Genomic DNA, 24,050 nt, shown 5'->3' on the forward strand with positions numbered 1-24,050 from the left:
AGGCGTTAACCAACCTGTGCAGAATTTCCCACTATGCAAAACAGGAAAATCTGCACCAAAAGGGCATTATCCAGGGTGTGCGGAAAGAGCCTTGGAGATTCGGGGTGAAGTTTGGCTACAGAGAGGAGGTCAGCAAGTTCCACTTCCATGCATCCCAGAACAGCCATTTTCTCCCTAAAATCTTGTAGTCTGGAAATCAATTGCAATTCTGGGAGATCTCCAGGCCCCACCTGGAGGTTGGCAACCCTAATCAGAGCATGGAGTTTCCATATAAAACGACTCTTTGTGATTATTTTATTCCTACAGGAGTGAGGCTAGGAATTAATTAATCAATTAATTGATTAGGAGACCCCCCCCCCGCTTCCCCGCCTGAGGGGTCTCCTGCTTTCGTCATTCAGTTACCCGATCTGGGTCAGAACCCGCCTACCCTCAGGCTCCTATTGGTTCCCGTCCCCCGGTTCCGCATTCCTATTGGCTGACGAGGCTGTCGGTTTTCCGCCGGCCGTTTTATTTTAAAAGCAAACCGCCCCCCTCCCCCGATCGGCGTTGCACACGAGCCGCGCCTGATTGGCCGGTAGAAATACGTCCCGCCTCCCCATTCCCAAGTCGTGATTGGCTCCCTGTCTTTTCGCTCAGGCGAAGGAGGGTGGGGCGAAAGCGAGGCGAGGGGGCGGCGGCCATTTTGGCTCCTAAGTGACAGAGGGCTGAGGAAGAGGGCGCCGCGGGAGCGGGAGCGCCTCAGGCCTCTCCTTTCTCTGACGGCCCCGCTTCCTCCCCGCCATGTCGGACGCGCTCAGCGGCGACGGCCGCTCCGACGAGACCGGCGAAGAGAAGCAGGTGAGGCGGAGGAGGGAACGCGAGGGGGAGCGACGGCCGGCCGTTGCGGGGCGCTGATTGGCCACTCCGTACGCCACTCCGCGCGGAGCTGCCTTCTGATTGGCGGCCCGGCGCAGTGCCCGTCGCCTATTGGCTAGCCGGCTGCCAACGGGCGGGCCTTCCGGTGTTTAGACCGTTGAAACCATAGAGATGATTTAAAAAAAAATCTTAGAGTCACGCAGCTCGCCGGGACTTCCGAGAGCAAGCGAAAGCCCGCTTAGGTCACGATCCCCCGGGGTACGGAGTCTCCCCGGGAAGCCCCTCTCCTTGAGCCCAAAGGCCGCCGGGGGTGCTGCTTGCCAGGGGGCCGGGCACGGGGTTGCTAACCTCCAGGCGGGGCCTGGAGATCTCCAGACTGCAGAGATCTGGGGTTGGCATCTCCAGCTTGGGAAAGGCCTGGGGATTTTCGCGTAGCGTTTGGGAAGGGGAGGAACCCGGCAGGACTGTGCTTCCGTAGCCTTCACCATCTCCTCCGGGGAAGATCTGTAATTTGGAGATCAGCTTTAATTTCAGGGGAGCTCCAGGCTCCACCTGGAGAATGGTAACCGCCCTGAGCCTCGAGGGAAGGGCTGAATAGAAATGTAAAAAATGAATAAACCCTAAAGAGATCAGCTTCCCCCGGGGAGATTGCTTGTTTTGGAGAATAGACTCTATATGGCATGCTCATAATAATAAGAAAGAATAAATATTTTTGTAGACCAATACAGCGCAGTGTGGGTAAAGGTAAAGGTAAAGGTATCCCCTGTGCAAGCACCGAGTCATGTCTGACCCTTGGGGTGACGCCCTCCTGCGTTTTCATGGCAGACTCAATACGGGGTGGTTTGCCAGTGCCTTCCCCAGTCATGACCGTTTACCCCCCAGCAGCAAGCTGGGTACTCATTTTACCGACCTCGGAAGGATGGAAGGCTGAGTCAACCTTGAGCCGGCTGCTGGGATTGAACTCCCAGCCTTATGGGCAAAGCTTTCAGACGGCTGCCTTACCACTCTGCGCCACAAGAGGCTCTTGCAGTGTGGGTAACATCATCATAAATTAGGCTAATTTATTAGGCTAATGGGACAATAACTACATAGCAAACGTGTGTGTGTGTGTGTGTGTGGGGGGGATTAGAGCAGATCTCGAGTGGTGAGGCCAGTGCTTTTTGATGGTCATTTCATGCCCTGACTATGGGCTTGGTGGAGTGGCTTTTTCTTGCAGGCCCTTTTTAGGTAAAACGTTCCACCAGGCTCTGTCCTTGCCCTGGTTGAGGCCAGTTTCACTTCCTGTGGTCCAGGGATGCTTATACCTTATGAAGCTCCTCCCCAACGCCCCAGCCTCCTCTCCCAATCCCCAGAGATTTCCAGACCTGGAATGAGCAGCCTTAGGCTATTGGCTGGGGAGGGCTCTGGCTACTGGGTTGAAGTTTCAAGTGGATTGTTCTTCAAAGCCAGAGGCGTGGGAGGAAACTAGAGGAATGCTGGAGATGCTGAGTTGACCAGTTCACCTCTCATAAAAATCTTGTCTCTTCAATTTCAGCTTTGGAAATTCCTGGAGATTTTTTTTTGGGGGGGGAGCAATGTCTGTGAAGGGGAAATCTGGGGAAGGGGTTTCACTTTGAATTTATGGTGAACCGTACAGTTTGCCCTCTGAAACTACCATTTTCTCCAGGACTCTTTGTAGTCTGGAAAAGACTTGTATTTCGGGGAGAATTGCAGCCTCCACTTGGAGTTTGGCAATTGTGGTTGGCTTTGGTTCATTCCCTTTATGAGGTGAAATAACAAAATATAAGATTAGTCATCAACTGTTTGGTGCTCAGGGTAGTTAGGCAAAACAAGTCAGTTTTGTGCCATTGTGAAACAAATGAATGTTTAAAGTAATCTGTGTGTGGGGGGGAGTTTACACTAGTGACTGTAGGTGCTTTACTTTGGAGACACCCTCTTGCAGGTCTAGTGGCTAGTGGGAGGAGAAGCTTTGCTCCCTGCAGGTGAGGAAGCAGCTCTTGTTGAACAAACCACTCCAGAAGAAACTGAAAGAAAGAAGAAGCTGCCACCTGATCTGCTGTATTCACGGCAGCAAAGAACACTGAACGAGCCAGCTTCTCTCCAACCAGAAAGGCTGTTGCATGTAGGTGGTGTCATCACACCCTAAGGTGGGGCAGCTGTCATGGCCCTGCTGCCTGTTCGCTTTCCCTGCCATTCACAGTTCTCACTGAATTCTCCCAGCCCCACCTACCTCACAAGGCGCCTTTTGTGGGGAGAGGAAAGGAAAGTTGATTGTAAGCCACCTTGAGACTCCTTAGAACTGAGAAAAGTGGGATATAAAAGCCTACTTTTCTTCTACAGCTCTCTCAGCCTGATTTGCCTCACAAGGTGCCTGTTGTGGGGAGAGGAAGGGAAAGGGTATTTTCAGCCACTTTGGGATGCCTTAGGGCTGAGACAAACAGGGTATAAAAACCTACTTGTGGAGCGAGGAAGGGAAAGGTGATCGTACGCCTTTTGGAGTCTCCTTAAGTTAGAGAAAAACAGGGTACAAAAACTTACTCTTTTTCTTTCCAGTATCGATAAGAGAAGGTCATGCAGATGTCTGCCACAGCAGCTAAGCGCATGGGGGAGGGCATGGACGTGGTGCAAGTGGTTGTGAGCGCAGGTGGGCAGAGGGCATGTAAGTAAGGGAAGGATCCACAGGTAGCAAGACAGATCTGGTTGGATAGAAAAGGAGGCATGGGGGCAGGGGCTGGTGGTGGGATCCTTTCTGCCATGTCTTGGCTGGATAGAGTGGGGCAAGGCCTTGTTCTGTGCTGATCCAGAGGGTGAGACAAGATCTACTGAAGGAGGGTGGGCTTCAGCTGGACATTACGAGAAATTTCTTAATGAGAAACTGTGTTTAACAGTGTAATCGTTTGCCCAGAATGTGAGAGAGCCTGTCCCCTCGCTGTCTTCAAGCTGGATTGCTCCAGCTCTGGATTTCCTGTGCCTGAGCGGGAGGGGGGAGTGGTGGGAGGCTGAGATCTCCTGTGAGGTCAGCCCTGTGACTCCCTGCTGATCCTGTGATTCATAAGCTGCTCTGTTCTATTTTGCAGCCTTGCCAGACTTCTGAGGGCGAGACAGGCGTGGTGGTAGCTGAACATCTGTGTTTGGGTGTCTGCGGTGGTAGACAGGGCAACAGCTTCTGGATCCATGCTCGCCTGCACCTTTAAACATGGGGTTAAACAAACAGGGGCCGTGTAATCCATTGGGAAGGTCGGGCCCGTGTTTTGAAAGCACCTAGCGCCAGCACGTTGCGTGGGCCGTGCAAAAGAATGAATGAGCTCTGATTATGTTCCTTTGCTGGCCAGCTGGATTAATCTTCCATTGAGCTCCCTTTGCCCTGCAGGTTTCCCTCAAACGGGGGGGAGATGCAACTCTACCAGCCAAGAAAGGCCAGCGGAAGCTGGATTAGCTTGTCACATGACTGTACACTGACCTCTCAGCAAAGGCATATCCCGAGTGAGATCTACTCCAGCTCCTGACGTACGACATCCCTATGAATTAATTTCCTCCTCAGCATCCTTCTGTTAGCAGCTCTGCTCAGGTCACTCCAACTGAGGGCCTTGGCTTCTTGTATAGTCACTCCATCCCATGTTGGGCTGCCCTCTTTTCCTGCCGCCTTCGGCTTTGCCTAGTGCTGAAGACGTGTGCCCGCATGCCTTATCAGCTTGGCTTTCCCCAGAGAAAGACGAGTTCTTGTTTTCTAGACACTCTAGCTGTGAATTGTTGCTGTAGTTGACAAAACCTGAGGGATCCCTGTGAATAAGATCACAGTCGGCACTGTCAGGCAAAAGCATGAGACTTAGATTATTCTTGTTTGCTGTTTTTCCACGCCCCCTGCTCAAAAAAGCCCCAAACTCAATTCCAAAACAAGACAGTTCCCTGCCTCTGTGCAGTGGAGGGATGGGATTCCTGACCTTCAGGGCTAGCCAAGAATTTGTAATTCCAGTGATGCCGGATTTTTCCCGTTGGAACCCTGATGCGTGTATTCCAGGGACGGCTGGTGAGAATGGAATTTTCGACCCTCTGGATCACATATGGATATGTCCATATTTACTAAGCAACAGTGAGCTGGGCCAATTTCATTAGGGTTCCAGTTTTTAAGGGTCCTTACTGTAGGTGCCCCATTAATTTTGGACTCCGACTGGCTTGTAGCCCTTCAAGACCTGGGACTAAGATCTTGAAAACTTCAGAAGAGCCCTGCTGGTTAAGACCAGTAGTCCATCTAGTCCAGCCTCCTGCCTCACACAACGACCAACCAGTTCCTCTGGAGGGTCACGGCCTTCCCCTGATGTTGCCACCTAGCTATGGTGACTGAGGAGAAACTACGTTCAGAAACACTTAATTCTATGAATCCCAGATCCAGGAGGCAACATCAGAGGAAGGCCTCGGCCTCTCTGCCCTGTTGCGGGTGGTCCAGAGGAACTGGTTGGTCACTCTGTGAGACAGGAGGCTGGACTGGATGGACCCTCCCTGGTCTGACCCAGCAGGGCTCTTCTTAGCTTTTTATAAAGGTCTCGACCTCTGTGCCCCGTTGTTGGCCTTCTGGAGGAACTGGTGGCCGACTGGGTGTGAGACAGGAGGCTGGACTAGATCCAGCTGGACTCCACTTAGGTTTGTAGCTTGCTGAAGGCTGGGCCAATGAAGCCATGGCGGTGATCAGACTTGGATGTGTCAGCCGCACTGATGCAGTACAACGTGTCCATAGATGGTTCCCTGGTTTTCCCACCCCCAAGGCCGGATGGCGGATGGAGCAGGGCGTGGCGGCAGCCGATGGGCCTCCTCAAGCCCTGGTCACTCATAACCCTGCGGAGGCAGCACAGAGCCGGTCTCTCTTGCCAAGCTCCGAATGGCTCGGCGAAGGGCCGGACAAAGGTGGCCGAGAGTCAGGAAGCGAGCGTCTCCGGGGCATTGGGTGGGGCATCAGGTGAACTCTGTTCCCCAGCTCTGCCAGACTGTGAATCATTCACTTTGCCAGAGCGAGATCAAGGGCGTGTCGTTCCCAAGCTGAACTTGGCAGGGGTTTATCAGAGCGAGGTTCATGAGCCGTATTGGGGAACTCAGCATTGGTCACTGGTTTTCAGAGACAGTTGGGAGTATTCCAGGTACTTTCTTCCCCAGAACCATTTTCTGTGCTCTGTCCAGGGCCCTGTTCCCGGGCACCTGCCATTCTTTCCCCAACCCTGCCGGAGCCATTAGCAGGGTCTTGTTGTTGTGATATTAAGGCTACCCTATAGAGGATGGAGCAGAGTTGTTCTTTCTCACCCCGGAGGGACGGACCAGAACCAATGGGATGAAATTAATTCAAAAGAAATTCCGTCTAAACATCCGGAAGAAGTTCCTGGCAGTTAGAGAGGTTCCTCAGTAGAACAGGCTTCCTCAGGAGGTGGTGGGTTCTCCATCTTTGGAGATTTAAAAAAAGAGGCTGGAGAGCCATCTGACGGAGAGGCTGATTCTGTGAAGGCTCAAGGGGGTGGCAGGTGACAGTGGATGAGCAATAGGGTTGGGAGTGTCCTGCACAGTGCAGGGGGTTGGACTAGATGACCCAGGAGGTCTCTTCCAACTCTGATTCTATGATATCAGGCCCAATTGGTTACAACTGGTGGTCCCTTGGCTTTCATATTTTCTAGGTTACAGTTCTGTAGACCTTCTGGATATGTAGACTTGAACGCAAGATCCCAAAGGGGAACATGGAGCTGCAAGTGTTTGATGCGCAGTTCTCTTATAGAAGGTATAGTTGGCCCTGACCTGGATAGCCCTACTTGGCCGGGGCTTGTGGGGGTCTTGACCTGAGAGATGGTGGTCCTGTTCCTCTGGAGCAGGGGTAGTCAAACTGCGGCCCTCCAGATGTCCATGGACTACAATTCCCAGGAGCCCCCTGCCAGCGTTCGCTGGCAGGGGGCTCCTGGGAATTGTAGTCCATGGACATCTGGAGGGCCACAGTTTGACTACCCCTGCTCTGGAGAGTCCTTGAGGTTGGGGAGGGGGCTGGGTCTTGCCCCAGGGCTTGACATAAGCCGGCGCAACAGGCTGGGTCTCAGCCTGGCTGGGCCCAGGCTGCTCATCATCTGGGTCTCCCAGCATCCCTGGGAGCGTGTCATGCAATACCTCCAGACCAGCACCCCCTGGCACTAGCACCAGTGGTGTGGCTGTTGTGGGCATGACACCAAGCTGGCCTGATCTCATCAGATCTCCGAAGCTAAGCAAGGGTCAGCCCTGGTCGGTATTTGGAGGGGAGGCAAGATAAACAGAGTTAGTGCTTGGATGGGAGACGAGGGGTGGTACAATAGCTGTGTTGAACTAGGCAAAAGGTAGACATGTTGAAGAGGGGGGCCAACTTCTTCACTGAAGCATTAGAGACGACCAGGATCAATGGGTTCAAATTACCGGAAAGGAGGTTCCACTTAAATATTAGGGAGCGTTTTCAGATGGGCAAGGAGACAGAATATGTCACTGCAGAGGTGGTGAAGCCTCCTTCATTGGAAGCTTTTAGGAGGAGATGGGATGAGCACTTGTCAGGAGCTTGTGTATTTTTAAGTCCCCAAGAATCGTAGAATTATAAAGTTGGAAGGGACCTCCAGGGTCATGTAGTCCAACCCCTGCAGGATGCAGCAAATTCTTAATGAGGTGGGTGGGGGCCATTTGTGGTCTCTTCCAACTCTCTGTGCGATTCTGATTTTGGCAGTTTGCTACAGCAAGCCGCCATCTTTTGCGTGGAAAACCTTACAACAGGGATAGTCAACCTGTGGTCCTCCAGATGTCCGTGAACTAAAGTGTTGGCAGGGGCTCATGGGAATTGCAGTCCGTGGACATCTAGAGGACCACAGGTTGACTACCCCTGCCTTCCAAGGTTGCCACCAATCTGCTGTGGTATCGGATGAAGGGAGCACTGACTCTTGATAGCTCCTCCCTTGACACCAAACTCGGTCTTGGAAGCGCTCCTGGACTGGAAGCGAGCCGTGGAGACCATCTTTGCCACCTCCCATCTTGTCCTGCCGGCTATCTTCGGTGGGCTCCAGGTCCTTCTTTTTACTCTTTGCTTGAACCCCCCCCCCAGTAATTTGCAAGGCTGGAGGCCCCGAACCAACAGTTGCCTTGACGCCTCCTCTCTCGGTGCCCTCCCAAACGGAGGCTCACGTAGAGAGGACTGCTGCATTGCCAACCCACTCAGACAGCCCCCGTCGCCTTCCCACTTCCCCCCCCCTCCCAAAACGATGCCCACTGTGCCTTGTGCTGGAATGCCGCTTGAGAAAACTTCCCCCTCCAGAGGCTGTCGCCCCTGCCGGCTCTCAAAAAGAGGGGAGATGACGTCTGAACCGTTGGTGCGGATGGCAGAGCGTTCATCAGCCACCAGCCTTCTTGGGTGATATAATACGAGGAGGCTAAAAATACAACTTCGGAGGCTGCCCGGCTGTGATGCTGTCGGGGAATGCGCCAGCGGCGGAAAACTGCTACAGCTCCGTGAGAAAAGGGCTTTTGAGGGAGGGCGAAGAAGGCAGCCGACGGGTGGGAAGATGACCCGGCCTGGAGGGTCGTGGGACAGGGGAGACCTGGTAGACGCTGGGGCTTAGGAGCAGTGTGCATGGGGAGGACCGTTGAGTGAGTCACGGGGCCCAGGGGGAGGTCTCGGAGATGGCGAAGGACGGGGAGAACAGATGCCAAGAAGTGGGCTGGCGGTTCAGCGGCAGAGCCACTGCTTGGCATGCGGAAGGCCCCAGGTTCAGTCCCCGGCCTCTCCAGGTAAAGGATCTGGCCTTAGGATCTGCCTGAGACCCTGCAGAGCTGCTGCCAGTCTGAGCAGAAGGAACTGACCTTGATGGCAGCTTCACCTGAGAGGAAAGGAGCCAGCAGGCAAGAAGATGGGGGGGGGGGGGGGCGGAGCACGCAGGTTGGACTTAACTTGGTTGTTGGAACTTCCGGTCACTGGTGGTCCCTGCACTGCAGTGACATTGCAACCTGGGTTGTGGAGTATGCCCGTTCCAATGCTCTTTAGGCAGAGGGTGGTCTCAGACGATACTAGAACGCGTGCAGAGTGCACTTCCCTCATCTCGGCTACAGCTAGCTTTAGAACAGCCACCCCATTCAGAGGCAGCAATCCTGTGAATCCCAGAGCCAAGAAGCAACATGAGAGGAAGGTGTTGGCCTATACCATGTCAGTGGCCCTCCAGTGGAACCGGTCGGCCACTATGGAAACAGCCCTCTAGTATCTGATGAGAGGGGGGCTTTGATTCTCAGAACCTCAGGCCCACCCCCCCCCCAATGTTTTTGGTCCCTAGGGTGCTCCTGGGCCAAAGCCTCATTCTACAGATCAACCCAGCCACCTTCTGCACACAGCCTTCCTGTAGAACTGAGTGTCTTCGGCACTGTCTACAAATAACGTGAATCCCTTTGACCCCCCCTGGCCCCACTTTATAATAGCCTGCTTGCTTGCCACCTCCTTGGGTCATGACAGCTGCTGAGTTATGCCTGGAGCTACGGTGGGCATGGGTTCTAATTGCGGGGCTGCCCATCCAGGGGCTGGATCTACTTGGGATTTTAGCTTGTCCCATCTCGGAGGCTCCGGGTTGATGCAAATAGATTTTTTAAAGGGCAGCCTCCTCTCTCCCAGCTAAAATTCCGACCGGCTGGCAGCAAAGCCGGCATAAGGCTGCTCTGGGTCTGTCAGCGGAGGAGAGCTCCATGGTGATGCCGTCTGCTGGTCCCAAAATAGGCCCGGGGGTTGGCAACCGCCCTTCCGATTGGAGAAAGGCTTTCCTGGCTCAGAATGCCATCCTGGCTTGACAGTTAGTGGGAAACCCACGGTGGCTGCTTAGAACTGAACCTGGGACTGCTTGTATCCCCTTGGCAGAATGGGAGAGAGCAGATTCCCCCTAAGCAAGCGAAAGTAGAAATGCCCTTGGGGGGAGGGGGTAGACTTGTGGGGGCTAATAGACCTGGCCTAGGGCAGGCCTGTCTTTATTAGAGCGTTCCTGTTTGAAAGTAAATACTCAAGACAGCTTATAACATGTAATCATAGACAATTAAAACTGAATAACTGGGCGTTACTGCTGTAAAGCTTCCCTGGGACATACAGAGAAGCCACATTGGATCAGACCATCCAGTCCCGCACTGTGTCACACAGTGGCCAAGATGCGGAAGCCATCAAGAGGTCCATCAGTGGGGCCAGGACTTCAGAAGCCCTCCCACTCTTGCCCCCCTGCCAGGTACCAAGAATACAGAGCATCCCTGCCCCACACAGAGGAGAAGCCCTGTTGGATCAGGCCCGTGGCCCATCCAGTCCAGTGGTCTGGGTTACACAGCGGCCAAACCCCAGGGGCCATCAGAAGGTCCACCAGCAGGACCAGAACTCCTGTTTCCCCTACAAGCACTAAAAATGCAAGAGCATCCCTGCCTCAGTTCTGCCTTTTGTCTAAGAGCCAATCATGGATCTCTGCTCCATTTGCTTATCCAGCTAGCTTATGCTCTGGGAGTGGCACATACAAGTGGAGGCGGTCTGTCAGGTACCGTGGGACCAGGACCGAGGGCCCAGGGCTTCCTTTATGCTGGGCCCGGAAGTTGCCTGTTGCCTTGTGGAGAAGACTCACAACAGAAGTGATGAGCTCACTGTGACTGGGCCCTGGGATCATCCTCACTGTCATGTTCTGAATCAGCTGAAGCTTTGAAACTGCCTTCAAGGGCTGCCCCACTTTAGAAGGTGTTGCAGTAGTCCAGTCTGGATGCTAGCAAGGCACGTGTCAGTGTGGGCAGGTCACAGCGGGCAGAGATGCTTGAGTTAGAAGATGCAATCATAGAGTTGGAAGGGGCCATACAGGCCACCTAGTCCAACCCCCTGCTCAACGCAGGATCATCCCTAAGCATCCTAAAGCATCTAAGAAAAGTGTGTATCCAACCTTTGCTTGAAGACTGCCAGTGAGGGGGAGCTCACCACCTCCTTAGGCAGCCTATTCCACTGCTGAACTACTCTGACTGTGAAAATTTTTTTCCTGATATCTAGCCTATATCGTTGTACTTGAAGTTTAAACCCATTACTGCGTGTCCTTTCCTCTGCAGCCAGCAGAAACAGCATCCTGCCCTCCTCCAAGTGACAACCTTTCAAATACTTAAAGAGGGCTATCATGTCCCCTCTTAGCCTCCTTTTCTCCAGGCTGAACATTCCCAAGTCCCTCAACCTATCTTCATAGGGCTTGGTCCCTTGGCCCCAGATCATCTTCGTCGCTCTCCTCTGTACCCTTTCAATTTTATCTACGTCCTTCTTGAAGTGAGGCCTCCAGAACTGCACACAGTACTCCAGGTGTGGTCTGACCAGTGCCGTATACAATGGGACTATGACATCTTGTGATTTTGTGGCGGTCTCTGTCACCAGGGTGTCCAGGTGGCCGTCCTGTCTGCAAGCTTTCCCCCCCCCTAGCAGTAGTCTTGGGGCATCTAACATCATTAAAATCAAGTATGAGTATTCCTAGAAGTATAAAAAAAACATTACAAATTGCTAAAAAATGCTAGAAAGGTGAGGCAAACGTCTCCATCACAGAAACTCTCCCTGAACCTGGAGTAAATAGATCCAGATTAAGTTACAATCTCCAGGTTCAGATGGAGGGGGGAAGGTGCAGGTGGGGAGGGCTTTGGCATTTGCTGAGCGAAGAGCTCTTTGGGGGACATACTCTGAGGTGCGGTCCCTCAGTTTCACAGGTCCCAGACCACAGAGGGCCTTATAGGTCAAGACCAGCACCTTAAACCTGATCCGGAACTCCACTAAGAACCACTGGACCCAGTGGAGGCATGGTTGAATGTAGACTGTACACGGGATCCCGGTAAGGACCCAGGCAGCCACGTTCTGGAGCAGCTGTAATTTCTGGATCAAGTTTAAGGAAAGGCCCATATAGAGCAAGTTACAGTAGTCTAGCTGGAGGTGACCATCACATGGATCACTGTGACTAAGTGTTGTGGTGCCAGGCAGGGCGTTAGTAGTTTCGTTTAGATGGGAAAACGCCTGTCGAGCTACCTTTGTGACCTGTGCCTCCATGGTAAGGGGGGCATCAAGGAGCACCCCTATATTATTGACGGTCTTTGCAGCTACCAGCCGTACCCTATCAAGACAGGGCAGGCACACTTCCTCTTCCGGACCCTCCCTGCCCAGCCACAGGGCCTCCATTTTCACGGGGTTAAGCTTCAGTCTGCTTTTCCAGGGACGCGACTGCATAATCTGTCCAAAGCACGATAGCTTCAGCGTCATCTTTTCATCTTCTAGGGAGAAACATTGCTTAACGTTAATGGGTGAGCATAAAAGCTTTTGTAAAATGCATTAATTCCAGTTCACTTTGCGGAAAGGCCTGTCTCCTGCTCATCCTCATTCCACTTGCCTCTTTAGGGGCGGAAGAACGGTCCGTGGTGTCCCCAGTGGGATTGCTCCGGGGCTCGGTTGTTTGACTTCCATCCTTCAATCTGTCTCCCTCCTTGCAGGATACGCAAGAGAAGGAAGTGGTCATCCCCGAGCGAGCTGAGGAGGCGAAACTGAAGGCCAAGTACCCCAGCCTGGGACTTCAGAAGCCAGGAGGATCGGACTTCTTAATGAAGAGGCTTCAGAAAGGGGTATGTGCCCAATTCTGTCTCTCCCCCTCACCCCCCTGCCGATCCTCAGCGTCTCAGATGCTGGAGAGGCTCTGGAGCAATGGTGAGCTTCTCTGGAACACCCGGTGAGGGGCGGTTCGGACTCTCGAGGGAGCCTGGCCATAACTTCAGCTAGAGTTAATGCTTTCTGAGGGTGCGGTCCCCTGCTGGAATGAAGGCTCCTGTTGGGGGGTGTTGGCTAAAATCCAGCATGACCCCCCCCCCCACACACACACCCTTCTCCTCCTGGGAGAGAGAACATTCACTCAGGGCTTTTTTTATATGTTGGTGGCGCATATAATTTTATTAAGAACGGTCACGTGAGCTTGGGAGAAGAGTGCTCAGGTCTGCTTGCCAAGCTGGCTTACCGAACAAGGTTCAAAGTGCTTCCTTTATAGGATAAAACAGGCCAAATGTCCCGGTCTGATATTTTATGGGGGAGAGGCGGGAGGGAGGTTCCGCAATTCTGTTCTTAAAATAAATCGTCCCAGTTCTGTTTACAGTACATTCCGTGGTCCTAAGAGGGACGGAAAGAAAACAAACTTTACACACCTTTATCCCAGCACCAGGCCTTGACTAAGGTATAATTCAGTGTTTCTTGACAGTTTTACTGCTGAGAAAGCCCTGAAACATTCTTGAGGCTTCGAGAAACCCCAGAAAGTGCAAAGCTGTGGACCCCCCCCCCCCCACCGGGCCCATCCCCTTCCCACCCTCTCCAGGCTCCCAGTGACCACTTTGGGAGGGGTGGGTGGGTCGACATGACCATATATGGCCATATCACTCGACAAATTTTTAATAAATGTTTTAAAAATTAACTCCCACCGATTAGGGAAACCCTTCCAGGATTGTCAGGACCCCCCCAGGGTTTCACAAAACCTGATGTAGTTGCTTATAGATCAGGAGATCGAAGAAGTCAGAGTGGAAAATAAGGGTGTTAATGTTCTAAAACAGCCTTTCTCAGCTTTTCTTTCTAACCCCTGAAACGTCGTTCAGGCTTTGAAAAACCCCAGAAAGTGGCACATCTTTCTTCTGGTATGGTACTGGCAGGGGCTCATGGGCATTGTAGTCCATGGAGATCCAAAGTGCCACCCCTGCAGAGGCTCCTGCTGGTGCTGGCAAAGAGGCCTGTTCCTATAGCATATGTTTGGGGGGGGGGGAGAATGAGGATATCGTGCGGATAGTTGCTAGGCAACTGCTGGAATGTCCCCCGAGGCTTTTCATAGAATCGTAGAATGACAGAGTTGGAAGGGACCTCCAGGGTCATCTAGTCAAACCCCCTGCACTATGCCGGAGCTCTGAACTACCCACGGTGACCCCAGTTTCATGCTCAAGTGATTCCCCACCCTCCATTAAAAATCACCAGAATCCAGCCTTGCCTGGAGCAAATTCACCTCCCATCCCCCAGTGACGATCAACAATTCCCTGGGAATGCAAGGAAGGGCGTAGTCGCAGATTGCCTCTTGCTATTTCCTCCCCGTCTACTGATGACAAACGGTGACAATTCAGGGGTAGCAGGAGGGATTGGGGGAGGGGTCCCTCCCTTGGCTCAGTGGGCCCATTGACGGCTTTTCCTGTGGTCGTGCGTGGCCAGCCACCGTGACCCCAATAGCCCAGGCGAGCTGGAACCCGTCAGATCTCAGAAGCTAAGCAAGCTCGGCTCTGGTCTGCATTGGGATGGGAGTCCATGGTTGCTACGCAGAGGCAGGCGATATCTAACTAACACTTGTTTGTCTCTGCCCTGAAAGGGGGGAAGTAAAAGGGAACCCTGAAATGGCTGCCGGCCATTTAAACTTAACTGGCTGGTAGACCATTCGAGCTGTTAAGTTTAAACGGCCAGCTACCATCTCAGGGTTCCCTTCTTCTTCCACATCCTGGGAGGGAAGCCGGAAGGATCATCGGAAAGACTTTCAACCATTCCGGCCTTGCAGCAGGGCCGGTGGTGTGGTGTGGCGGTTAAGAGCAGCAGCTCCTAGTCTGGCGAGCCGGGTTTGATTCCGCGCTTGTCACAGCCCCGATAGTGCTGTTCTCACAGAGCAGTTTTCTCAGCCTCGCCTCCCTCACAGGGTGCCTGTTGTGGGGAAAGGAAGGGAAGGATATTACAAGCCACTCTGAGACGCCTTTGGGCAGCGAAAAGCAAGGGATAAAAAGCAACTCTTCTTCAGCGGTAGAGCTGCTGAATGTGCCCGAATAAAAGTAGAACCCATTTCGGCTTTCCTTCGGGTCAGCTTTTTGATATTTTTCCAATTTGGAAGAACCCAAATCCACATGCCTAGTTAGTATTCGGATGGGAGACCCCCAAGGAAGCCCCAGGTTGCTACGTAGAAGCAGGAAAGGGCAGACCACCTCCGTTCCTCTCTTGCCTTCACCTGGACGGCCCAGGCTAGTGCAATCTCTTCAGATCTCAGAAGCTAAGCAGGGTCATCCCTGGTCAGCGCTTGGAGGGCAGTCGGCCAAGGACTTCCGGGGTTGCTGCTGCTCGAAGGCAGGCAGCGGCCAACCGCCTCTGAGCAATGTTTGCCTTGAAGAAGAAGAAGAAGAAGAAGAAGAGTTGGTTCTTATATGCCGCTTTTCCCTACCCGAAGCTCAAAGTGGCTTACAGTCGCCTTCCCTTTCCTCTCCCCACAACAGACACCCTGTGGGGTGGGTGAGGCTGAGAGAGCCCTGATATTCCTGCTCGGTCGGAACAGTTTTATCAGTGCCGTGGCGAGCCCAAGGTCACCCAGCTGGTTGCATGTGGGGGAGCGCAGAATCGAACCCGGCATGCCAGATTAGAAGTCCACACTCCTAACCACTACACCAAACTGTCTCTCTACATCAAACTGGCTCACTACACCCTGCAACAGGGTGAAGACCACCCTGTTGCGGGGGTGGCCACACCGTACGGTTCCCATGAGCCCCTGCCAGTTTCCCACCTTATTGGGTCGCCGCGAGTGAACGAATCTTCTCCCCCCTCCCTCCAGCAAAAGTACTTTGACTCCGGAGACTACAACATGGCCAAAGCCGTCAAGAACAAGCAGCTGCCAACGGCGGGAGCAGACAAGAACCTGGTGACCGGCGACCACATCCCTACGCCCCAAGATCTCCCGCAGAGGAAATCCTCGCTTGTAACCAGCAAGCTCGCGGGGTAACCTGCGCTCCCGATGGGGTTTTCTCGTTTTTGCTTTGATTTGGGTTTTTTTTTTCCCGTTTTTTCCGGGCAGGGGTGGGTGTGGGGGAGACGTCCAACCGGTTGAACTTTGCTGTACCATAGAACTGGGATACGCAGAACTCGCATAGCCACTGGGAAATATTTATCGCAGCGCCACAGCCAAGACCGGGGGCCGCGCTCACAATTCGGCGTGGAGTTTCCTCGCGGCCGGCCGTTTGACTGAGCTGGGCGTTCTGGAGCTAGTGTGGTGTCGGCGGTGGTGGTGGTGGGGGAGCAGAAGAGAGCATCAGTGCTTGCGAGGAGGGTCAAAGGCGGTGGGATCCGCATCCTTCCGCTCCTCCGTGCAAGGGGGCGTGCGCCCAGCCAAGCGGGAGCTCAGCTTGAGGGTGCCAAAAGGGGAGCTGTCTCTTGCAATTTGGGGGTGGGGTGGCGGGAGCCTCGGTGGTTTTCACCCTTGTAGACAACATCAGCGTGTCCCAAGCCTTGGGCAGATGTTCTTGCGATGGCCCTGTGACTTAGTTCAGCGTTCCCCCCACACCCACCTTCCTGCCACAAATGGGGCTGAGATTAGCTGCCCTGGGCCCCACGCAGAGGTCATGGTCAAGGTTAGGTCGGATCCAGGGACTTCCGAAAGCCACAATGCTTCTCCCGCTCTCCTGGGCCATTCTTTGTGTATTTGGCCACAGCCAGTCTGATGTCTCCGGACGTTCACCGGCAAGGCACGCAGCAGAGGGTCTTCCTCCAGCACCAGGCACTCCGAAACATCTAGTGCCTCTGCTCTTGGAGGTCTTGTTGAGCTGCAGCCGTTGGTAGGTCCAGTTTCCTCCAGGAAACTCTTGCGTTTCTTCCTCGCAGCCAAAATGGGACTCGCCAGAAGGTGTAGTGTCAGGTGGGCGGCCGGGTTGGCCTGCAATAAAAGAGCGTGATTGGAGTCCCGTAATGCTTCAAAGACCGGTTAGATTGCCAGCGTATAAGCTTCTGTAGGCAGCCAGGGGAGCTTTGACTCCCAAATGCCCTGGGGATCTTGTTGGTCTTTCAGGTGGGGAAGGCCGCGCCTCCGCTTGGCATGCAGGCCATCCCAGGTTTGATTCCCAGCATCTCCAGTCGAAAGGACCAGGCAGTAGATGACAGGAAAGGCTTGGGAGAGATCTCCACCCCCCTGAGATCCCAGAGAGCCGCTGCTCATGTGGAGGGACAAGACTGGCCTTGATGGGCCAAGGGTCTGATCCAGGAGATGGCAGACTCTCCTCAACTCCACTGTTGCTTGCAGAGATCATTGCCCCTTCTGCATGGCGCCTGGAAGGTCAGAGTGCAGTCTGTGCAACAAGGGCCTTTTAATGCCAAAAGAAGGGGCCCAGTAGATTAAATGCCTTTTAGTGCCCGTGGGAGGGCTTTTTTTCTGATATGGAAAGCTTCCAGGCCCCTGAGCCCTTGGGCAGCAAGGAATTGGTCCCTGCTGATAAGAGAATGTGTTTTTAGGGCTGGCGGCAGGGCAGTGAACCACACGCATCATTTCCATCCAGAAGATCAGCTGGGAGGCGACACCCTGGCGCTGGCTGCTGCCCCACGCTGATGATGGGTAGTTTTGTTCCCTGTCCAGCTTTTGGGCATGTCCTAGACTCCTGTCCCAAACAGCTGTGGTAGAGGAGAGACACCAGAAATGAAGCCGGCGGGCCATCAGTTCAGGACGCAGGAAACGAAACACAGAGAGCGATTCCAATGTAGTGATGGCCATGGAAATAAACAGCTTTAAAAGGGGATGAGAGACTCCTAGAGTAGAAGCCTATCAATGGCTGCTGGTCATGGTGACCGACGGGGACCTCCACATTCAGAGGCAATCAACCGTTGAATCCAAGGGCCAGGAAGCAACATCAGGGGAAAGCCTTGGCCTTAATGCCCAGAGAGGGTCCCTTAGAGGAACTGGCTGGCCCCTGTGTGAGACAGGATACTGCACTAGAGGGACCTTCCCTGGCCTGACCCAGCAGGGCTCTTCTGAGGGTCTTATGGAGGCCTCTCTGTCCTGTTGCTGACCCTCCAGAAGAAGTGGTTGGACCCTGTGTGAGTCAGGATGCTGGACTAGATCGACCCTCTCTGGCCTGGCCCAGCAGGGCTCTTCTGATCTTATTTACGGCTCTCCGGTGATTCTGTGGGGAATGGCGACGGAGTGCTGGTTGCTGCAGTGTTGCAGCCATCTGGCTCGGCATCCAGTTCCGCACAGCAGCTGAGCAGTTGCCCTAGAGGGCCAGAGGCTGTAGGGGCCACGGCCTTCTCCTGGTCCCGCCTCCTGGCTGCCTCTGTTGAGGGTGCCCCACCTGCACTGTCCATGGTGGATAGCCACTGTTGGACCCATCCATGTCCTGCTGAGAGTCCAATAAAGCAAGAGGAGTTGAAAAGTGCTCTGTGCATTTTTGACTGCAATTTCTCAAGATGTGAAAACCCGTACCCATGACCAGAGGCCATGTAGAATAACCGCAGGGCAGACACCCACCTTCGAGTGCCCCCCCCCCCGACCGCCAGGTTTCCAGGGAAACAGCAACGTGGTCGAGTTCAGCTCCTGCTCCAGCCTTTCTCAATGTTTTTATCGCTGAGATACCCCTACAACGTTCTTCAGGCTTTGAGAAACCCCAGAAGTACCTCCATTGGGCAGAATGTTGCTGGGAAGCAGAGCTGTGGACGCTCCCACCCGAGGCCCCTCCTCTTCCCAATTCCTCCAAGGCCCTTCATTGGCCATTGGGGGCGTCAACATGATCGTATATGCTCATATCACCCAATAAGTGTTTTAACAAATTTTAAAAAAAATTTATGAACTCCCACCCATTCAGGAAACCCTTCCAGGGCCATCAAGAAACGCCAGGATTTCATGAAACCCTGGTTGAGGAAGCCTGCCCTCTTCCGAGGAAGCACAAAAGAGCAGTTTCTCTTTCTGAAAAGGGAATCTCAGCAGCTGGCCTTTGCTGGCCACTTTCCCCTGAAGCTTCTCCCGGCTGGGGCATTGCCCTTGAAAAACCCAGGCTGAGGCCTGCGCTCGCTGGCTCAAAAGCTTGAGCGGGAAGGTCGCAAAAGACCAGGATCCTTAGCCCCTTGTGGCAAAACCAAGCCTCAGTGCAGTCATGCCCATAAAACGAACGGTGTTTACGAGCTTCCGTGAGTCCCATTCACATCTTCAGGTATGTGGCAATCCCAAGTGAAGGCTAGATATGGGAACAGTCCTGGAGGCTAGCTGTGTTGGTCAGTTGCTCCTTAAGTCAGTCTAGTCCTGTCGCTCCTTAAAGGGCCAGCAATCGTTCCAGTGTATGAGCTTTGGAGAGTCAAAGCTGGATCAGGCCAATGGCCCTTCTAGTCCAGCCCTCTGGGTCACACAGTAGCCCAAATCCAGGGGCCATCAGGAGGTGCACCTGTGAGGCTAGAACTCCAAAAGCCCTCCCACTCATGTCCCCCGCAAACACCAAGGAGACAGCGTCACTGCCTTGGACAGAGCGTTCCACCTCTACCTTATGGCTAAGAGCCACTCACGAACCTCTGCTCCAGATGTCCCGCCGTGGATACCAAGCTTTTAGCCACAGGCTCTTCCAAGATGTAAACAAGGCACTTACCTGCCTATCCAAGAAGAGCTGCCCCTGAAGCAACCAGATAGTTGTCTATGTAAGTGCTTGGCTGTATAAGCGCAGAGAACTGAAACGGAGGCATTGGGGAGATGGGATGAGGGTGCAGGAAGGACTGCAGACTCTTACTATGCTTGGGCTTTGGAAGGTGGATGCTTCCCCCCCACACACACACACACATGCACACACCCCGCAGGGAAAGTCGAAAAATGTTTCATTGAGCGCTGACAGGGTGTTGGGTGCAGGGAAGCAGTTCATGTTAGAAAAGCCAGGCTGGACACGGGCTTGGAAGAACCACGTGGGCGAGGCCGCGTGGCACACTGGCTGGCGTTGGCCACCGTTCCCAGGAGGGATGACGCCAGCAGAGGAGGGAAGGTTGGGGCAAGCCCCCCCATCCCTTTGCCAAAGTGGTTGCCTGTTCTGCAGTGCCCTCTCCCAGGCCAACGGGGGCTGATGGAGGGGAGGGGAGATGGGTGAAGGAAACTTCTCTCCAGTACGCTTCCCAGGAGTGACCTGGTCGGTGGCCCCTGGCTTGTGATGGACACACTGCATGTCTCCTCTTGAGCAAGGACCACTGCATGCCGGGCTGCTCTTGCTCATGGGCCAGGGATGGGGTGGGAGGGGGGGGTCCAGTAGTGCCTCCTGCCGTTCGGAGGTTGCACTGGCACCACGCCCTCTTGCTTTCTCCTCACGCATCCCATCCAGGCCCCCGGCGCCCTTGGGAGGCGTTTCCAGCCCTCTGCTTCCGTGTCGTCGCCTCGGCCGTTCTGCTGTTCCCTCCCGGCCGTATTGTAAATAGATTTGAATCGTATATATAAATATATATAATTTTTTACATCCTCTTCATCTCTCTTCTAAGTGTTTGCTTTTTTCCCCCCTACAAAAACAAACAAACAAAACACCCCACCGCCGAAAAACTTTTGCTCCCTGGTCCGCTTCAGCAGGCCACGGATGTCTTTCCTGCTAGGCCTCCGCACAGCCACGTTTTGCCTGAACCCTCTCGGCTGGAAGGAGACTCTCAGAGGAGTGCAAAATGTGCTCCAGAAAGAGAAAGGCAGAGCATTTGGGGGGGGGGGGGAGATATCTTGAGTGATGACTTTTGGAAATAAACTTAACCCTTGTCTCAACACCCCAGGGCTGAAGTTTTGTGTGTTCTCTCCCAACCGAGGGAAGCAGGCCAGGTGAAAAATACCAGAACCCCACTCTTAGAGGCTTCCAAACTGTCTGCACTGCTTCAGCGGTCGCCGTGGCCCGAACAGTTTCACTTCAGAACAATCTGCAAATCGTTTCCTTTGTCCGTGCACGGATAACGACAGCGTACGCCAGCTGTCTTGCAGGGAGGGCCGTGGGTAAAGATGGGCTTGAACTTGAAGAAGAATGTATGCTTAACGCTCGCAGGGGCGAATAGCGCTGTGTGGCTTTGGACCAGGGTGTTCCTCTTTTCGTATGTGTTCCATTTCCGGGAATTAAGGCCACAGGGAGAAGCCCTAACAGTCTCATCCAATCATAGAACCTGATTCGTTGGATACACAAGAAAGGGCCTTTTTGGTGGCGGCCCCGCAATTATGAAACAGCCTCCCCAGGGAGTTCCGCCTGGCCCTGTCGCTCCCAATCCTTAGGAGGCATTTTCATTTAGGACTGCATTTGATTAAAGCGGTCCTAAACTGTGATTTCAGTTTTTGGGTTTTATGTGTGTTCTGTTTTATGTATTTTATATATTTCTGTTGTAAGCCGCCTGGAGCTCTATAAGGAGGAAGGGTGGCTAATAAACGTTTTACAAAAAGCCCTCCAGGAGCAGGTTATGAAACACACACACACACTAGCAACACATGAGATAAAAACGACACACCTGGCTTTAAAAGAGACGACGGAAGCACCAACAGTACAGCAGGCCAAGAATTCGAACGAGCCAGGATGAGCGTCCACTTTCTGAATGGAGCCCGTCCCTTTGCAGAAGCCACACTTCAGCATCAGGCGTCCTGCTCCGTGTCCTCACAAACGCGACCTCCAGGGCTGCCGGAGGCTAGGACGAGGGTCCCCAACATGGTGCCCACCAATACCTTTCCAGGTGTTTTTCGAAAGCACGAGAGGCCCCTGCCCCATGTGGGTTCCTCATTGCCCATCGCAGATCTGATGATGCAGCAGCAGCTAAGGGGTAGTCAAATTGCGGCCCTCCAGATGTCCATGGACTACAATTCCCATGAGCCCCCTGCCAGCGAATGCATTCGCTGGCAGGGGGCTCTTGGGAATTGTAGTCCATGGACATCTGGAGGGCCGCAGTTTGACTACCCCTGAGCTAAATGGCTGGTTTGCTTCTCTCTCTTGACTCCTTCCCCAGGGTATTGTTTTAATGTGTACTCCTCTTGTGCTTGGGCTTCCCGTGTGTGTGTGTGTGGGGGGGGGGGTTGGCTCCGCCTCCCGTGTGGCCATTTCATGGTTGTGCCCACCGTCCTGCATGGGGATTCAGAATGGCTGAGGACCCCTGAGCTGCTGTCAGGGCAGCTTTCAAGTTCTAGTGTAACTCACCCCCCCCCACACACACACACACACCCACCCACCCTGGTCATATCTGGGAGAGAAAAAGATTCACTAAAGATTATTCCAAATGATCATTCTGCTGCAAGCAAGAACAGATCACGGCAGAGTACTGATGGATTCAGGGTTTTTACTTTACAGCAGGGGTGGCTTAACCGTGGCTCTCCAGATGTCCATGGACTACAATTCCCATGAGCCAATTCCCATTGAATGTGCCTTCCCAGACTGCACTGTGCAGCTTGGCTCACTTCTTTGAGCAGTCTAAAGACGTAGCCTCTCTTCAGAGTGCTGGTGCCCTGCTGCAGGTGCAGGCACCAGGCGGCCGGGTCCTCTGCCCCATCGGACCCTGTGTAACATTTATATTCCGTTTGACGCTGTCTTTCGCCCTGGTGGGAACTCAATTACTTACAACATCCTCGCTATTTTATCCTCATGGCAATTCTGTGAGATAGGGTGAAGCTGTGGGTCTGTGACTGCCTGAAGGTCACCAGCAAGCATCCATGGCAAGACGGGAATTCGAACCTGGGTCCCCTAGTCCAACACTCTACCCACGCCAACGTGGTATGGTGAAGAGCAATGGCGTGTAATCTCAAGAACCACGTTTGATCCCCCATTCCGCTGCATGCAGCCAGCTGGGTGACCTTGGGCAAGTCACAGTTCTCCTCGGTCTCTTCACAGCAGTTCTGTCAGAGCTCTCTCAGCCTCATTTACCTCACTGGGGTTTCTGTTGTGGGGAGAGGAAGGGAACGTGGTTTTCAAGCTGCGTTGGAACTGCCTTGGATAGTGAAAATCAGGGTATTAATCCAGCTGCCCTTCTATGTACGATATTTCTAGACATTTTGAGGCTGGGGGGTTGGAATCTTGGTGTGGGATTTGGGTGGGACAATGAAAAAATACACAATATGGACTTCCCTGTGTTTGTAACAACATAAGATTCCACATTTACGACAACATACGATATTGTACTCAGTGCCTTGGTTTTGCGTGCGCAAATATGCACGGGAATTGACACAGAGCTGCCTTTGCACGTTTAGCTTAGATTTGTCTTAAGGGCAGGGAAAAATAATTACTTCCAGTTTTCCACAACTGAGAACACGCCTGCCCATTAATCTCCAATCCTGACATTTATTTCCTTCACTGCGTTCCCCCCTCCTGCCTGGAATTTAACCCAAACAAGAGGCAACCTTTGAAACGAAGCCTGTAATTCCAGTTGGGTCCTTGCTTCCATCCGACAACTGGAATCTGTTGCTCGCTAATTCGCTACTCGCCCTCCAGCTACATATTGGGACTGGCAACACCCATTTCGTTGTATGCAAAGAACAGCGCATGCACATGGAGCCTTACACCCAGAGGGCCCACACGCAGCCTGTGCTGAGGCAGCTGCACTGGTTGCCAGTGGGGTTCTGGATCAGGTTTAAAGTTCTGGTTTTGACCTTTAAGGCTATTTGTGGTCTGGGTCCCACATATCTGAGGCACTGCCTGCCGCCCTATGCCGCCCCCCTTCCGGGCCCTTCGTTCTGTGGGTGCAGATCGGTTGGTGGTCCTGGGCCTGAGAGGTGCATCTGGCCTCAACCAGGGCCAGGGCCTTTTCGGTCCTGGCCCCGACCTGGTGGAATGAGCTCCCAGGAGAGCGGAGGGCCCTGCAGGAGCTTTCTCAGTTCCGCAGGGCCTGCAAGATGGAGCTCTGCCAGGCATTTAGTTGAGGCCTGGGTGATTAAGAGCTGGGCCCATGGCGGTATAACTACAACACCATGCGGCTACATGATCTCCCTGCTTGTCTCCCCTGAGGCACAGGTTTTAACGGAGGTTCTAGGAGTCTGGGGTATGCCTTGTCATTTAAAGGTCAGGGTTATTTATGTTTTTACTGTGGGGATTTCTTATTGTGCGGTAAGTTCTCCATCTTTGGAAATTTGAAAACAGAATCTGGCTAGCTATCTGACAGAAAGGCTGATTCTATGGAGGTTCAAGGGGGTGGCAGGTGACAGGGGATGAGCGATAGTGTTAATGTCCTGCAGAGTGCAGGGGGTTGGACTAGATGACCCAGGAGGTCCCTTCCAACTCTTATGATTCTGAATTCCGTTTCAACATCAGGAAGAACGAGACCTGGGGGTACTTGTGGGTGTGAACGAGACCTTGGGGTACTTGTGGATTGTAAACTAAACATGAGCAGGCAGTGTGATGCAGCGGTAAAAAAGGCAAATGCCATTTTGGGCTGTATCAACAGAGGCATCACATCAAAATCACAAGATGTCATAGTTCCATTGTATACGGCACTGGTCAGA

The 24,050-nt window shown here is 53.4% G+C and overlaps 1 protein-coding gene across 4 annotated transcripts in view; it reads left to right on the forward strand.

Annotated features, from left to right (window-relative positions):
• The first annotated feature begins 655 nt into the window (after nt 1–655).
• The window catches only part of ENSA (endosulfine alpha), a 32,999-nt gene continuing 9,604 nt past the window's right edge, over nt 656–24,050 (forward strand). The window contains exons 1-4 of one of the 4 annotated variants that reach the window (XM_077320142.1): nt 656–837; nt 12,337–12,465; nt 15,444–15,607; nt 20,369–21,019. In XM_077320142.1, the coding sequence (XP_077176257.1) occupies nt 781–837; nt 12,337–12,465; nt 15,444–15,607; nt 20,369–20,543 (525 nt within the window). In that variant the 5' untranslated portion in view covers nt 656–780 and the 3' untranslated portion in view covers nt 20,544–21,019. Of the gene's footprint in view, nt 838–12,336; nt 12,466–15,443; nt 20,076–20,368; nt 21,020–24,050 lie in introns of those variants that run through there. The other 3 variants (XM_077320134.1, XM_077320151.1, XM_077320157.1) reach the window with 3 other exon arrangements.

The sequence above is a fragment of the Paroedura picta genome, chromosome 1, assembly GCF_049243985.1.
Source record: "Paroedura picta isolate Pp20150507F chromosome 1, Ppicta_v3.0, whole genome shotgun sequence".
Taxonomy (NCBI): Eukaryota; Metazoa; Chordata; class Lepidosauria; order Squamata; family Gekkonidae; genus Paroedura; species Paroedura picta.